Here is a 17,772-nt window from a genome sequence, read left to right on the forward strand (position 1 = left end):
CCGGAGGGGAGGCTGTGGGCGGTGGGATCGAACGGGAGGGATTTGGATGTTGAGGGGGGTGCTGAGTAGAGTGATGTTGTAGCTCGGATAGGCTTTGTGGATGAGCTCCGCCAAGAGCAGGAAGGGGGTGATGTGGTCTTGAGCCATGAAGGGGAAGAGAACACTTAACCTCGCTTGCTGTTATCCTATAATACAGAATGCTGGCCTTGAGCTTAATTTGTTCTCCGAAGGAGGAGTTTGGGTTGGGGGAGGCGAAGTTTGGAGAGGATAGAGAGAGTAGGGGAGTTGGACAGCTGTGATCGGGGGTTTTGGGAGAACTGCACGGGACTGCTAGTCCCGTGCGGTAGAGAAGGTCGATTTTGCTAAAAAGAAATTGAGCAGTCCTAGAGGAGGTCGATTTTGCTAAAAAAAAATTTGAACGGTCGATTTTACTTATTAAATTTAAAAAATGGTTGTTTTTAAAAAATTGTCCAAAGGATAAACATAGGAACAAAAAGAAAACACATACTGGCATGAAGTCGTTCAAGGTCCTTCCTGCCCCAACCATGGACAGAGGAAGATAAACCGGTGAAGGCAAATTCTAATTTGTGATTTTTGGGCAAACAAAGTATTGTAAGGGAGAGAACTGTAATTTATATTTAGATTTGTAAGGGAATTTGAATAAAAGAGAAAGTGCGGAAAGAGAGATGGAAGTATATTCTGTGGAGACCACGGAATGCCGTCCACCTTGAGGCAATCCGAGTTACACCTGGTATTGCATGATTATAGGTAATTTTCAGCTGAAGTACCTTTGTTTTTTTCATGAGATTTGTATCCTTTTAAAGCTGAGCTGCGTATAGTTCGGAAACTCTTCCCAGATATTCATTGTTATTGAATGGAGAATATAATAGAGAAACTTAATGCACTGGAACTAGACTGTTTGCATGTACGGTAATTATGGGGGACATATATGGTGAGTGGCACATGCCAAGTTATCGACTCATCTGGAAGCAATAGAAAGCCTTAAGGAATGAGCTAAATGAAGTTGATTTTTAAGAGGGGGAAAAAAGCTTGATGTTTGGTTAGTGAAGAAGAAATAAATTGAGGCATGAATATGTCAAATGAAACTTGACAGTGACTCAACATTGGCAACTGATTGAATTTGTATGTAGGGGGTGAAAAGTTTAGGACTTAGATAACGAGAAAGCTAAGAATTTCGTGGTTAGGTAATGCACATGATTTGTTTTGAACAGTTTGAATGAGAGGGTAGCAAGCAGTATATAGTAATAGGCACTATAGTTATAGGAGTTTTGCAGATTTAATATAATACTGGATGTTCTGATTTGTATAATTGACTTATGAAAGAAGGTTGTGACCGGAGATTTTGGGACTTGATGGTTTATCGTGCCAATAGTTTGGGATGAGCTCCAACTGGGTTGAAGTGGGAGATAATTAAGTTATTTAAGGTTTCTGGCTTCGAAGTAATGAGGTAAAAAATGCATGAAAGAGAAAAAACAAAGAATTTAATTTAAATACTTGATATCATCCTAACTTTTGAGTTTCATGCTTGGTTATTTTCTACAATTGTTTAATTCACCCCTATGTGACATATTTCACCCAAAAAGACATTTAATTACAAGGCCTTGGGAGTGGGCATCAGATATTTCCTGTCTGAGAACATTTCCATGATCGTATTGTGTCCAACAGTTGATGAAGGGTTGTTACTTGTGTCATTAAAATAATAATTGGGCAAACTTTCTTCTGAAAAAGATTGTTGTACTTTTTAAATTTTATCTAACAAATGTCATTTGCATGGATTAACTGATACTATATATCTCTTTTCTTCCAGTTTGCTATTTGGTGGAGCAGTAATTATAGAGAGAAGTGTGGAGACACTCTGGAGAGTGAATAATTCTGGGGTATTGAATTGACCTTTTCCTTGTTTTATTCTAATATCTTTTTTGCACATTTTTTACCCTTCTAAAAGACTCATCTTTTGACTTTATCAGATTATAATTGGGTACATTATTTCAGGCTAATTGTTGATCTTTACTATGTATAAGTTATAACTCCAATATTCTGAAGATTGTATCGCCAAGATCATGTTCCCGAATTATCCCTATCATGTTAAAGTTAAAAGTTGTTGCTAAGGAGTATTTTCCGTGACTTCCTGAAGACATCATAGGGAATTGGATCTGAAGTAAAAAAGATTTATTGAGAACGTGTCTTATAATAATTCAGTGGTATAAAATAATCAAAATGATAAAGCCCAATATCTTCATATATAACTGAAGGGAGATTGTACACGGAAGCTGTAAAACCAACGACATTTATGGATCAGAATGTGAGACATTTAAGAAATTAAAGAAATAACATGTGCAAAACATATGTACAGGGGAAATGAGAATGCTACAAGGCACGTGGATATGCATTGAAGGATACAATGAGAATGAGTGCATCTATAGTGATTAGTGAGACTCCTACCTAAAATGAGAGTTGATTGAAATGCTTTGTTCATATGCAGTGAAGGCCACTAAATTTACCAATTAGGAGAAGGCTAAACTGTAGTCGATGGAACAAGAAGGATTAGGAGTAGGCCTTAGAGAACTTGAATGATGATTGTTGTTAACTTAAGGGAGGACATACCTCTTAAAGAATGCAACTGAAATGAATGCGAGAATATGGTTCATGTTCATGGCCCAAAAAATGTGATTGTGTCCTGTAGCTTTTTTTTCCACGCACGTCACACATTGCAACTGCACTTGCTACAACTAGTGAGTTGCAAAGAAATAAATACTTGTAACTGGCATAAATAGCCCAGTTATCACTGTACTAGCGACAGGTACAGTAACATGCTACCAAACAGCCTCTTAATGGAGGAATAACCCTTAGCGGAACTTAAATGGAATAGTATTCAGGTCCCCTATGTTAATAACAATAGTTTGATCAGGTTTAGGTGTAATTTAGTGTTGCTTGGATCCATAACCGATTGGAGAACAAATTAATGGCAGACCAAATAGGTTAGTTACATCGCTTTTTATTCGTATTAGATAACAGTCTTTCAATGGAATCTAGAAGTTAAGAGATTATAAAACTAGGGATTTAAAGATGATCCCTTCATTCCTGTTGAAAGTAGTTTAAGAAACAATGAATGGTTTCCATGTATAGCTATTTGCGAGCTATTTGCATGCTTAGTGTCAAGCTATTTGTAATATTTTTAAGTACACTCAGTCTCCTTTTGCTTGTACTGCCTAAACTGTTAAGTCCCTTACTATTACAATGCAACTACTTATTTGTGAGGCCTGATCAGAGACAGTTCAGTTTGTGCTCCCTGCTGTTAGTAGCGTAGGAATATGTTATCTTATGTTGACATGCTCTTTTTTTTTGGGTGTGAATCTATCACATGTTGACTCCTAATTCATAGACAATATTGTGTAAGCGGAAATTGCCATTGTAGTCTTTTAATTTTTAGTCTGTTTACACTTAATAATAAAATGAGCTTTACTTAAAAGACCTGTGGAATGAATCTTCTTACTTTTATTTACTGACAGAAATCACCAAATGCATCTAAGAGATGGGCAAACTTCTACATTTTCTTTTTAATGCCAGGTTACAGAAATTTGCCTGCAAGGCTTCTTTGCAATGTTTTCATTTTTATGGCGGGTCTGAGTTATGTTGAGTACTACTTGCGGCTATTGATTTTACGCTTAAGAGCTGGTCTTTTTCTATACAGAAATCATTTGAAGAAACCCTGAAAACAGTTGAGAAAAGCAGAGCACAGAAAGAGAACTGAAGCTTTCTTGTTTCCCAAATTCATGTATGATGGTGAGGCTCCCAAACCACTTCATAATGATTCATGCATTAGTTTTCCTCTACTTATGTAGAGTTGCATCAGCAAGCTTTCTTTCCCAAGTTGTCTTCATGGTGTTCAATATCTCACATTGTTGTACCCTCAAAACATTAAAACTCAAAAATCTTAACTCTTAAGTCAACAGAAGTTGCATTCCGTCACACTTCAGTTTTTCTGTGTGCTGCTTGTAACAATACTTCCCAAAGTGGCTTGATTCTAGATCTCTCCTTCTTCGAAGGAATTTTATTTAGTCATAGAGTAATTTATAGAAGGAAGGCTAAGAAAAAAATTCTTCTTCTACAAAGGAGAAATCTATCCTTGTAGTAGGAGAGCAAATAAGATTTTCTTCTCCCGAAAAAATCTGAAGTCCTCCCTGCAGAAGCAATGATAACTAAGGTTTTCTTTTTCTACACAAGAAAATGCTTCTATAGGATACCCTTGAAAAGTATGTAGTTTAAATATACTATAATATACTAGTAATGAGCTATGTTCCATGACTACTTGCGTGCCAACATGGATGAAAATGCTACAAAATTAACAGCTCCCACTCACCTTTGGTTACCAGCTTATGACATCCAATTGAATTAAATTCATAGAGAAACTATAGTTGTTATCCTCTTTTCTGATGCTTAACCATCCTCACTGACTTCCTACTTTCCGCTGGCAGCATCATAGTTGTATTCTGATGCTGTGCAATTGTTTCTTATTGTTCTTTGTCACAGTATATATCTAAAATATTTTCTTCAACGACTACTTGCATGCCAACATGGATGAAAATGCTACAAACTTAAGAGCTCCCACTTACCTTTGGTTACCAGCTTATGACATCCAATTGAATTAAATTCATAGAGAAACTATAGTTGTTATCCTATTTTCTGATGCTTAGCCATCCTCACCAACTTCCTATTTTCCGCTGGCAGCATCATAGTTGAACTCTGATGCTGTGCAATTGTTTCTTATTGTTCTTTGCCACACTATATATCTAAAATATTTTCTTCAACTACTACTTGTTCTTAAGATTTTTTTGCTCTGTTGATTTGAGATCGTTCATAACGGTATTTTCATTATTGAAAGCTGGAAGTCTAGAGATCTTTTGTTGTTACCGTTGTGTGTTGTGCTCCTCACTTCTTTATGCTGTGCACTTAATGCATTTCCTTTAAACTGATCTCTCTAATAATGTATACTAAGAGATAATATGGACAAATTTTCAAAACCGACCCCTTTGGGTTTTTAATTGCAAAAAACGACCCATTTCAATCTTATTTATAAAAACCGACCCAGTTGGTTGAAACTGGGTCGGTTTTTGAATTTTTTTTTCCCAAACTTCATGGGAGTTCAACTCCCTTGAAGTTTTGTTATGAGAAAAACTTCACGGGAGTTCAACTCCCGTGAAGTTTCCCAAAAAAAATTACAAAAACCGACCTGTTTTCAGCCCCTGGCTGAAAACAGGTCGGTTTTTGTAAATATTTTCAAACCGGTCGTTTTTTGCAATTAAAAACCCAAAGAGGTCGGTTTTGAAAATTTGTCCGAGATAATATCTGTTGGCGTCTGCCTTCTCTTCTTTGGCTTGTACTTCCTTCTACACCATATAAAAGCTGCTTCTGTTAACTGCTAGCTTACAAAGCCAGTTTGCAAACTATCGTCGGTTACAATTGTCTGTTCTTGCAATAATTTCATGTCCTTCATTCTTTTGAGTTGTCAAATGCAACTTGTTCCTTAAAGATAATGGAGAACAAAATGCTACATTTGCACATAGATTCGTTTTCTGGCAACCTGTTCATCTGTCGCTGTCTTGTCTCCCTGATATGTCCCTTATGGATACGGGGCCTGTTTGGATAGAGGTTAATAGGGGATGAGGGAAGGTAGGGGAACCTATTCAAACTGTTTGGAAAGTTTTTAAGAGGGAAGGTGTCTTTGCTCATTTCCTTAGATTAACCTACACTCAATAGAAATTTATTCCCCACCAAATTGGGGTGGAACCTAGGGGAAGAGAATTCCTTTACCTTCCCTTCCCCTCTCTCCCCACTTTCCCCCAGTGAAATCCAAACATGCCATAGGAAAGGAGATAAGCTATCCGAAATAATTGTTTGCCTCGACTATACAGCCAAATGTATGTGATTAAGCGAGTTTCAGGATTCTTTATTCTGGAGTAAATTCTATTGTTAGCATAGATAAAAATTAAAATCTGATACGCTGGTTCCTCCCATAAAATTTGCAGCTAAACTGACGGTCCTTTTTTTGTTTTGGCAGCAATAATCTGAAGAAGCAATGAATCAATTGCGTAGGGGAAGATTAGGGGGACTATAACTAATGGTGTTGTTACAGAGTTTAAATGGACGGGTAATTTCTCGAATAGTCTTAAGATGACTGTTCATTCTTTATTTTCAAATACAACTGGTTGTCTGAAATAAAACTATGTGAGCACACATGTATATTATACTGAAAATTGTATGTAAATATCAATATGTCGAACTCCATGAAGACCTGGATTTGTAAAAGGAGCTTGGGCATCATGACATTTTCAATGCTAGAAAATGTGATGCCTTTTAAAACCCAAATGAAAACTGCAACTTGCCCTTCATACCAGAAACATGTTCCATATGTTTATATTATCTTGTACAACTTTATCTTCATAACTTATCATTATGATAGTCATAAAGGGACGAGAAAGATGGAGGTGGCTATGTACCTAATCCAAAAGGAATAGGACAAGAGTGAAGAGTGTTATGAATGAGTGATGATTACAGCCTTTCTGAGTTTTCTGTCTCAATACGAGCAAAAAATAAGGGCCCTCTCCATTGTGCATGTTCATTTGTATTTCGTACTTGCGGAGAATATTGCACCTTTTGCGATTTGAACCTAAAAAGGTGGGATGAGCAAATAAAACAGCTTTACCACTTTGCAGCATCTTTCCCATTTGCTTATTTAAACATTTTCCAAATTTAAATCCAGTGAAATTTGTACGTGTGGATATTTTCTTTTGTTCGTATACGAGGTTCTGAATTCGTCATGTTTGCTTCTCTCGAAGAAGAAAAGTTTGCGGGGGCAAGGCAAGTAGAACTGTGGATAATATATCAAAGTCGCTACTTAATGAGGAAAAAAAATAATAATACGAAGAACAATTTTCTGTTGATTTCATATCAATGCTTCTTCCGTACTCTGTACTTCACAAAAAAATTTTGGGAAAAATGCTTCCGGCCCCCAAATTCGTAATAAGTATGATTCCCCCTCCCAAGACTTTTTCAACGCTCTCAAAACCCCCAAATTTATAATAACTATGCACTGAGCCCCAAAACACAAAGCCCAAGAATTTTACACAGGTAAAGACTATAATGCTCATTCTTTTTCTCACCATGCAATCCCTCTGCTCTCCTTCCCCCACCATTTTTGCCCTAGCCCCTGTTGGATTTAATCTAATAAATCTATTTGTGGGCACATATGATTAATCAATATGTATTGCTATCTTTCAGGATAACCCACTAAAGTGATCAATTAAGTTGGGTTAATTTGGTATTTAAATAAGTCATGGGGTTATATGTGCAGATACCAGGTTGTAATTGTGATTTATTGAGGGGCTAAATTACAAAAGTACAACATCTATAAATAAGGGGTTATGGTCCCTAACCTAGGGTTACATTCTCTAATTCTCTACACCCCCATCTAGCTAGAGAAATTCGGATTTAGAGAAACCCTAAGGTTAGAAGATCCAAAACTCATCTCAAGGTTCATCCATGGATTCAGGTATAAGCTTCCGCTCTTTTGATTATTGTTAATCTCTTTGAATTAATCATGGCTATATGGTTTTAGATCTCAAGTTTTATGATTCAGATCTATCAAGTGGTATCAGAGCCACCTTGATTAATTCTTAGGGATTTAAGTTTTATTGGGTTTTTTGATCTTAAATCTCTGATTAAAGATTCAATTTTTGGGTTCGGATGAACAGTAACGAAAATTTTCGGATAAACAGTAAAGTTTTTTATTCGGGTGAACAGTAAAGTTTTTTCGGATGAACAGTAACTGAAAAATCGCCGGTGAACAGTAACTTTTTGGAATTTTTTGGTTTTTTCTTCAATTTTTTCCAATTCTGGATCTGTTTTGAAAATAAAAAAAAATCAAAGTTTTTTGGGTTTGGCGGCGGCGGTTTCAGTTTGAAACCCTAAGGGTTCATGGCGAAAATTAAGGAGGTGGTTACCTCAAACGAACCTCGCGTTCGTTCAATTTTAACCGAGCTTCGCGCTCAACGAACCTCGCGTTCGTTCTAAGGTGAACCTCGCGTTCAACTCAGGTGAGCGTCAAGCTCAATTTTAACGAACCTCGCGTTCGTTCTAAGGTGAACCTCGCGTTCAACTCAGGTGAGCGTCAAGCTCAATTTTAACGAACCTCGCGTTCGTTCTAAGGTGAACCTCGCGTTCAACTCAGGTGAGCGTCAAGCTCAATTTTAACGAACCTCGCGTTCGTTCTAAGGTGAACCTCGCGTTCAACTCAGGTGAGCGTCAAGCTCAATTTTAACGAACCTCGCGTTCGTTCTAAGGTGAACCTCGCGTTCAACTCAGGTGAGCGTCAAGCCAGTCGAACCTCGCGTTCGTGCTTCAGTCGAACCTCGCGTTCGTGCTTCAGTCGAACCTCGCGTTCATATTTTTTTTAACGAACCTCGCGTTCGTTCACGAACCTCGCGTTCATATTTTTTAACGGACCTCGCGTTCGTTCTCAAACGAACCTCGCGTTCGTGCTTAAGTGAGTCTCGTACTCAATACAGTCGAACCTCGCGTTCGAAGTTAAGGGAACTTCGTGTTCATTATGGTTAAGCCTCGGCTTTTCATGGGTCCACTTTGGCATACTTAATTTATTCAATTAAGTTATGGGCCCTAATTAAGCTGTGAGACCCCAATTAAGTTTTTGGAAATTCAGTTGATTTAAATTTTTTAATTTAAATCTAATTCGGTTTTTAATCAATTATTTAATTCAAATATTATGATACTAAGGTATTAAGGTTGTCTCTCACTCCAATTGATTAATTGAAACAAGAAGTTGCCAAAGTAACCTCTCTTGTGTAGATTGTTCATGAGGAATGTGAGATGTTTGTGTGTATGCTTTCGTGTAAATATTTAATCGGCTCAAAGAAAGGTTAATATTTATTTAGACTGTATACACATCTGCGATGATAAGCGTGTGATAATTATAAGGTTCACATGTGAATAATGAATCGATCCAAAGATAGTTTCATTATTTGACATGAGTTATTGTCAATGTTTGATCATTGTAACAAGGTATCACTTACAAGTTAATATTACTGTCCAAAGACTTGATATTAATGTTGTGCCGGTATCTTGGATGAGGATTGTCATTATTTGAATTTTATTGATTATGGTTATTGATGTGAGCATTCTTTTGTTTTATTTCAGCTAATGCATCTGCTGCAACAATTTCTGCTAACATCAACTCAATTCCCATGCTAAATGGGACAAACTTCAAGGTTTGGAAAGAGAACATATTACTTGTTCTTGGCTGCATGGATCTTGACTATGCATTAAGAACTGAACAACCCCAACCTCTTAATGCGGATAGCACTCCTGATGCAAAGAAGGAGCATGAGAAGTGGGAGCGTTCAAATCGCATGAGTCTTATGATCATTAAGCGCGGCGTTCCGGAAGCCTTCAGGGGCATAGAATCCGAAGGGATTACTAAGGCTAAAGATTTCCTTGCCGAAATTGAGAAGCGTTTTGCGAAAAACGATAAGGTAGAAACAAGCACGCTTTTAGCTCGCTTGATTTCAATGAAGTATAAGGGCAAAGGAAATATCAGGGAGTACATTATGGAAATGTCTCATATTGCTTCAAAGCTTAAGGCACTTAAACTCGATCTTTGTGACGAGTTATTAGTGCATCTGGTTTTGTTGTCTCTTCCTGCACAGTTTAACCAATTTAAGGTCAGTTATAACTGTCAAAAGGAGAAATGGACTCTAAATGAGCTCATTTCATACTGTGTGCAAGAAGAAGACAGGTTGAAGCAAGATAAGACAGAAAGTGCTCATTTGGCCTATGCCTCTAAGGATAAGGGCAAGAAAAGGAAGAATGATAAGGAAGCTGCTAAGGGTCCAGTTGAGAAGAAACAACATAAGGATAATCAGGGTTGTTTCTTCTGTAAGAAGCCTGGACATGTAAAGAAGGACTGTACAAAATATCACGCCTGGCGTGATAATAAGGGTACGTTCCTTGCTTTGGTCTGTTCTGAGGTTAATTTAGCTTCAGTACCTAGAAACACTTGGTGGTTAGACTCTGGTGCTACTACTCACATAAGTGTTTCTATGCAGGGTTGCCTGAGCTACCGAAAGCCAAGTGATGTTGAAAGACACATCTTTGTGGGCGACGGACAATCGGTAGATGTGGAAGCAATTGGGCACTTTAGGTTGTTGTTAGGAACTGGTTATTATTTGGATTTAAAAGATACTTTTGTAGTACCGTCTTTTAGACGGAATTTGGTTTCTGTTTCTGTATTGGACAAATCAGGTTATTCTTGTTCATTTGGAAACAGTCAATTCAGTTTATCTTTTAATTCAAATGTTGTGGGAACCGGTTACTTGAGTATTTATGACAACCTATATTTGCTTGATACAATTGCTTCTTACAATGAATCCTTGCATGTGGAATCACGTGGTACTAAGCGTAAATTAAATAAGGAAAATTCGGCGACATTATGGCATAAGCGCTTAGGTCATATCTCAAAAGGTAGAATTGAGCGTCTTGTGTCTGATGGCATTTTGGATTCCCTTGATTTTTCGGACTTCGACGTATGTGTTGAATGTATCAAGGGAAAACAGACCAAAGTGAAAAGATTAGGTGCCAACAGATCTTCGGATGTCTTAGAATTGATACATACGGATATTTGTGGGCCATTCCCTACGGAATCCTGGAATGGTCAACAATATTTTATATCATTCATAGACGATTACTCACGTTATGGGCACCTATATCTTATTCATGAAAAATCTGAGTCTCTGGACATGTTCAAAGCCTATAAAGCTGAAGTTGAGAATCAACTCAACAGAAGAATTAAAACCGTCAGATCTGATCGTGGTGGTGAGTACTACGGTAGATATGATGGTTCAGGTGAACAACGTCCAGGACCATTTGCTAGATACCTAGAGGAATACGGTATCGTCCCACAGTACACCATGCCGGGTTCACCTAGCATGAATGGTGTAGCTGAAAGACGAAACAGGACTCTTAAGGATATGGTAAGAAGTATGATTGCTCATTCTTCTTTACCAGAGTCACTCTGGGGAGAAGCACTTAAGACAGCAGCTTACATTCTGAATAGAGTACCAAGTAAAGCAGTTGCTAAAACACCTTATGAGCTTTGGACTGGTCGAAAGCCCAGTTTAAAGCATTTACATATTTGGGGATGTCCAGCTGAGGCAAGGCCTTATAGGCCAAATGAAAAGAAATTGGACTCCAAAACAGTTAGCAGCTACTTTATTGGATACTCTGAACGCTCTAGGGGCTTTAAGTTTTATGATCCCACTATAAGGAACATTTTTGAGACGGGAACAGCAACATTCTTTGAGGATGTTGAGTTTGGGGGGAGAAATAAGGTTAGAGACATTAGTTTTGAGGAGGAATTGGCTTCAGATCCAATCCATACAGTTACTTTTGACAATATTCAGGTTCCTATACCTGTTGTTGCTCAAGAAGTAAATCCGGAACCTCAAGATGATAATGTTGAACAACTCCCTGTTCCAGAAGAACAAACTCAACAACCTCAAGAACCAGTGCCATTAAGGAGATCCACGAGAGAAAGGAGAAATGCTATTCCGGATGATTATATTGTATTTCTCCAAGAACATGAGGAAAGTAGTGGAATGTTAGAAGATGATCCAATCAACTTCTCTCAGGCCATGAAAAGTTCTAACTCTCAACAGTGGATTGATGCCATGAATGAAGAGTACAAGTCTATGCAAGACAATAAGGTTTGGGAACTTGTCCCATTACCAGAAGGTGCAAAACCAATTGGTTGTAAATGGATTTTTAAAACCAAGCGGGATGCAAACGGTAATGTGGAGAGGTATAAGGCACGTCTTGTGGCTAAAGGCTATACTCAAAAGGAAGGCATTGATTATACAGAGACTTTCTCTCCGGTTTCATCGAAAGACTCTTTCAGAATAATCATGGCACTTGTTGCTCATTATGATCTTGAGTTACATCAGATGGATGTTAAGACTGCATTTCTCAATGGAGACATTGATGAGATGATCTATATGGTGCAACCAGAAAACTTTGTGTCGGGAGACCCAAAGAATATGGTCTGCAAATTAAGGAAATCCATCTATGGACTCAAGCAAGCTCCTCGTCAATGGTATCATAAGTTTCAACAAATAGTTATCTCGTTCGGTTTTGAGATGAACATTGTTGATGACTGTGTATATCACAAGTTCAGTGGGAGTAAGTATATTTTTCTGGTTCTGTATGTGGATGACATCTTGCTTGCCACTAATGATATAGGCATGTTGCACGAAACCAAGAGATTTCTATCAAAGAATTTTGAGATGAAAGATCTTGGGGACGCCTCTTTTATATTAGGGATCCAGATACATCGAGATCGCTCTCGGGGTATTCTTGGATTATCACAAAAGAGCTATATCGATAAGGTACTTAAAAGGTTTGGCATGCAAGATTGCAGACCAGGTGACACCCCTGTTGCTAAAGGAGACAAGTTTAGTCTCAATCAGTGCCCTAAAGGTAACCTTGAAATTCAGGAAATGCAGAAGATTCCTTATGCTTCGGCTGTAGGAAGTCTAATGTATGCTCAGGTATGTACGCGTCCGGATATTGCGTACATTGTTGGGATGTTAGGCAGATACTTAAGCAACCCTGGTATGGATCATTGGATAGCAGTCAAAAGGGTTATGAGGTATCTTCAGAAAACAAAAGATTACATGCTCACATACAGAAAATCAGAGAAATTAGAGGTCATTGGGTATTCGGACTCTGATTTTGCTGGATGCCAAGATAGCAGGAAGTCTACATCAGGCTACATTTATATGTTAGCAGGAGGAGCTATATCATGGAAAAGTGTCAAACAAACACTAGTAGCTTCCTCCACTATGGCAGCAGAATTTGTAGCTTGCTATGAGGCATCCAATCAGGGAATATGGCTGCGAAATTTTGTCACGGGACTGCGCATTTTGGAAAATGTTGAAAGACCACTAAGGCTATATTGTGACAATAAATCTGCAGTAATGTATTCCAATAACAACAGGAGCTCAACTAAGTCAAAACATATTGACATTAAGTTCCTGGTTGTGAAAGAAAGGGTACAGAGTGGACAGATATCCATAGAGCACATTGGGACAAACTCCATGATAGCTGATCCTCTTACTAAGGGATTGCCACCTAAGGTCTTTCATGAGCATACTGCTCATATGGGTGTGGTATTATTTGAGGATATTATGTTTTAGTGGGAGTTTGTATTTGTGGTGCTTTATGTTTGGTTGTATTGTCTGATCAGAATAAAGTATTCAGTTAAGACACTCTGTTACATTATGTTTGGTTTTGACCTCACTAAGGAGGACCAGTTGAAAATAGACATATACTGATCACATTGCATGTAATTTTCATGCTGCACATCCATGATTGATCTATGTCGTTTGATTGTATTGGTATATGTGACCATTGATGGGTCGAGTCACGATAAATGTGACGAAGGCCGCTTTGATCCTATATTGATATAGTCAATGGACGAGATTGTTTGGAAATACCTTTTCAGTGATAGCAATTTTTGAGCTCATAAGGTTATACACAATTTAAGAATCATATGGTGCCCAAGTGGGAGATTGTTGGATTTAATCTAATAAATCTATTTGTGGGCACATATGATTAATCAATGTGTATTGCTATCTTTCAGGATAACCCACTAAAGTGATCAATTAAGTTGGGTTAATTTGGTATTTAAATAAGTCATGGGATTATATGTGCAGATACCAGGTTGTAATTGTGATTTATTGAGGGGCTAAATTACAAAAGTACAACATCTATAAATAAGGGGTTATGGTCCCTAACCTAGGGTTACATTCTCTAATTCTCTACACCCCCATCTAGCTAGAGAAATTCGGATTTAGAGAAACCCTAAGGTTAGAAGATCCAAAACTCATCTCAAGGTTCATCCATGGATTCAGGTATAAGCTTCCGCTCTTTTGATTATTGTTAATCTCTTTGAATTAGTCATGGCTATATGGTTTTAGATCTCAAGTTTTATGATTCAGATCTATCAGCCCCCTCCGTCCCTTCCACAACCATCGTGGCGACCGAAGCTCCTCTCCGGTCTCGCGCCTCGACCCCTCGCCTCCGCTCGCCGAGATCCGTCATGTCCACCGCCGATCCCAGCACGACCTCCGCTCGACCCCTCGCCTCCGTCCCCAACCCAATCCCTCAGGTCCATCATCCTCGAAAAACCCTACCACGTGCTCTCGAGCTCGTCCAGTCCAGCTCCGGCCGCCTCTCCGACCACGTGCAGGAGGAGCTTGTACTTCATATCAACGCTTCTTCCGGACCGTACTCTGTACTTCACAAAAAAAAAATTGTTGGTAAGAGAGCCAACTCAACGTGGTTGACCCGATATTAAACGACCTACTCTTTGATTCTCTTCGCTAATCTATTATGTATATAATCTATAAGATAGTAAGTATTTTTTTCGAAAAATGTCGTTGCTAAGTCTCGAAGTTATGCGCTGTGTACGGAATAAATGTTCAACGTGATGAAGAACATGGCATTAATTTTCTACGCACCAACTTGTAAGGTTAGCATCTAAGTGATTCGTTACCCTATCCAAATACATAAATTGAGTACAAGGAATTAAAAAAAAAAAAAAGAGGGGCTTGTTTATGAACGAGCGTGAGCTGTAGCGTAATCACTTTGACTTGCGATAACCACTGCCAAAGTAACTAACGGTTTAAATATTTGTCCGCTGGAAGTATTTTCTTAGTTAGGTGAGCTGTATTACCAACTAATTAGTTTAGTTAGAAGGTGACATCCTAGATATCCCCTAACTAATTCTAATATGGAAAAGTTTGATGCTTATATCTGAGATTATCACTATTCATTAAGCATAAATCCCAAAAAAAAAAATAAAAAAATAAAGAACCTAGACATGAAAATGCCCACTATGTGATAAACAATTTCATTAGCTTTTATTTTTTATGTCTTCAAGACTCCAACCAACCCAAATGGGTGACCTCAACCTTATAATTGAAGGGATGGGGAGGTGAGCGCACTTACACCTTTTGCAATTTTTTTTAAATATGGACAAGAATCTAAAGCAATTAACCGACACAGACCACTTGCATGCTTGATTTTAATGGATACGCACGGAAGGGACCTAGACTTTAGCATACAAAATATTATAAATAAATAAACAAAATCGAATGAAAGGGATATATAAGTTTTACACTTTCATTTCTTACTTCAATTCACTACTGATTGTTATTGTTCTCTAAATCATCTTCATCTTTGTGATTTTTTTTAACAAAGAGAAACCTTTTAAAAAAAAATGAAAATTTCAGTGGCTAACATGCCGTAGCTCAACAAGGGATATAAAAGAATTGGTAGTTAACAATGCTAAAACTAGCTTCAGTATATTATATATATTATATTACCCTAGTCATATCTGATAAAAAATAGGATCATATGGTCTCCGATAGTAATTCACAAGGGAGAATCACACATGCTTATATGTTCTTAATGGACTAAATTGCACTAAAATACGTTTTATTTTACTAATTTAGCACTTATATACCCTTAGTTAATTTTCAGAGCGTTCCATAGGTGTTTTAAATTAGCATTTTAGTATCCTCTATTATGCAAATATGAAAATTTTTATCTTGAAGTTTTTTTATAATATTCATATGCTAATTTTATAACTTTATAACTATTAAATTTACTGAACTTACTGTTAAATCTATCCAAATTTCATTCTTCCAAATAGAATCAAAATATGCTTAAATTAGAATTTGGTAGGATTAACAGTAAATTTAACAAATATTAATGACGAAAATGGGGGCGGGGTCCACATGCGCCGGGATCTGTTGTGCCCATGCTATCTCTTCACGATTTACATTAGCAATGTTTTTTACATGGCACCTCCTAAGTTAAACGAATCACATTTATCAATGGTTATTTGTATTTTAACCCACTCTTTTAACTTTGTTTATTTTTGAACCCATGAGCTTCTAAATTCATTCATACACGGAAAATATCTTAGCCTTTTTTCAATCGAACTTTCATATTAATGCACCATACAGAATTATAAATCATCATAACTCAGTCTAACGTGCTACAATATTTATTAATAACTTATAATAAAAGAAGGTAAGCTCACGGTGATTTATAGCATGAGTCGTTACTTTCTAACAATATTTCAATTAATTGTTATCCAAACAAAAGAAGTGAATGAAATAGAAGAAATATTATTTCCACTACTTTCAAAAACCTGCGAAACAAACAAAAAGTGTATTACCTCCTTTGCTTCCTACTTCATAATTATTGAAGTTACTCATTTGATCGATTTCTTGCTTCCAATACTTCATGTTATCCAAACGGGAAAGAAAATATGCTAGTAATAGAGCCAGCTCAAAGTGATTGACCCGGTATTAAACAGCCAACAAAAACAGAAACGTTGGTTGATGCCTCATGTTCTATAATTTAAGATATCATTTTGTTTTTGAAAATATAAAATATTGTGGTTAAATCTCGAAGTTAAGCATTATGTACGGAATGGATATGAGTTTAATATGATGAAGAACATGGCATTAATCATTTATTAGCCAGCAACTTGTAAGATCACTATCCAAGTCATGCATTCCTCTATCAGTAGTAGGATTAAATATATAAATTAGTAGTAGGATTAAATAATACCAAATCAATAACGATTTAAATAGATTGCATGTTATAAGTACTTTTACTTGATTAGGTGAATACTTGATTAGGTGAACGGTGTTTTCTAAATAAAGTGACATACTTTATTTGAAAAGTAATGCTTTGAGTCCCTTAATACAAAAAATATGTTAAGTTACATTTTGCATTTGTTTCTTTATATTTTTCTTCAGAGGTAAAAGGGCTCAAATGAGGTATTATTAGCATTCTCGATGAAAATATTAAGGCTTAGATTCAACATAAAATGAAACATTAAAAGAGTGAAAATGTTCTTGTCGTCAAATTTTCCCTAGAATTTTTGATGAAATTGGAAAATATTATGAATCGAGCAAGGTACTTCATAAGAAATGATTTTGCTCCACTCTCTCAAAATAGGGCCCAATTGCACTTCAGGATAATCTGAGTAAGAATAGTGTATTATAAATAATACTGATTTATGCTGCACAACACAAAAATATATAGATCTTTCTCATGAATTGCTAGAGAAATTGCTATCAGACTATGACTCATATAAAGACTCCACATTTTTATGTCTTACGGTAGAAAACTAGTATAAAGCTCACAATATAATTAACATTGACCAAGCAAAAAATGAAACAGAGCACACAATAACCAACATTACCAAAATAATGATCATTACGGAATTTAACTTAGGAAGAAAGTAACTAGAGGAAAATGACGAGTGATATGATATACAATCACATAGCTTTTATGTCTTAACCAACCAAACGCATTACCTCTTATTTTTATCTTTTATATTATTTTATCTTTTGTAGGGTAAATGGACCCACACCTTTGGCAACTTAAATCCGCACAAGGGTTCTCAAGCAATTAATGGACACAGACCACTTGACTTGAACGGTTGATTTTAATGGATAGGCATTGGGCAGACCTAGAGAATACAAGAAAGGGTTTTCTATAGAGTACCAATGGGCACTTTATAAGAGAGGAGAGAGATAGAGAGAAGTGAATTGCCCATAGAATTGAGTGCAAATCAAGAAGACTCATGAGCAATTCACT

The 17,772-nt window shown here is 37.0% G+C and overlaps 1 protein-coding gene across 1 annotated transcript in view; it reads left to right on the plus strand.

Moving 5' to 3' along the window:
• Window positions 1-3,734, plus strand: part of LOC109841785 (chaperone protein dnaJ 72) — a 5,281-nt gene extending 1,547 nt beyond the window's left edge. Inside the window, exons 3-4 of the mRNA XM_020410726.1 lie at window positions 1,829-1,898; window positions 3,531-3,734. Of these exons, the coding sequence (XP_020266315.1) occupies window positions 1,829-1,898; window positions 3,531-3,734 (274 nt within the window). The remainder of the gene's footprint in view (window positions 1-1,828; window positions 1,899-3,530) is intronic.

Source organism: Asparagus officinalis, chromosome 5, assembly GCF_001876935.1.
Source record: "Asparagus officinalis chromosome 5, Aspof.V1, whole genome shotgun sequence".
Taxonomy (NCBI): Eukaryota; Viridiplantae; Streptophyta; class Magnoliopsida; order Asparagales; family Asparagaceae; genus Asparagus; species Asparagus officinalis.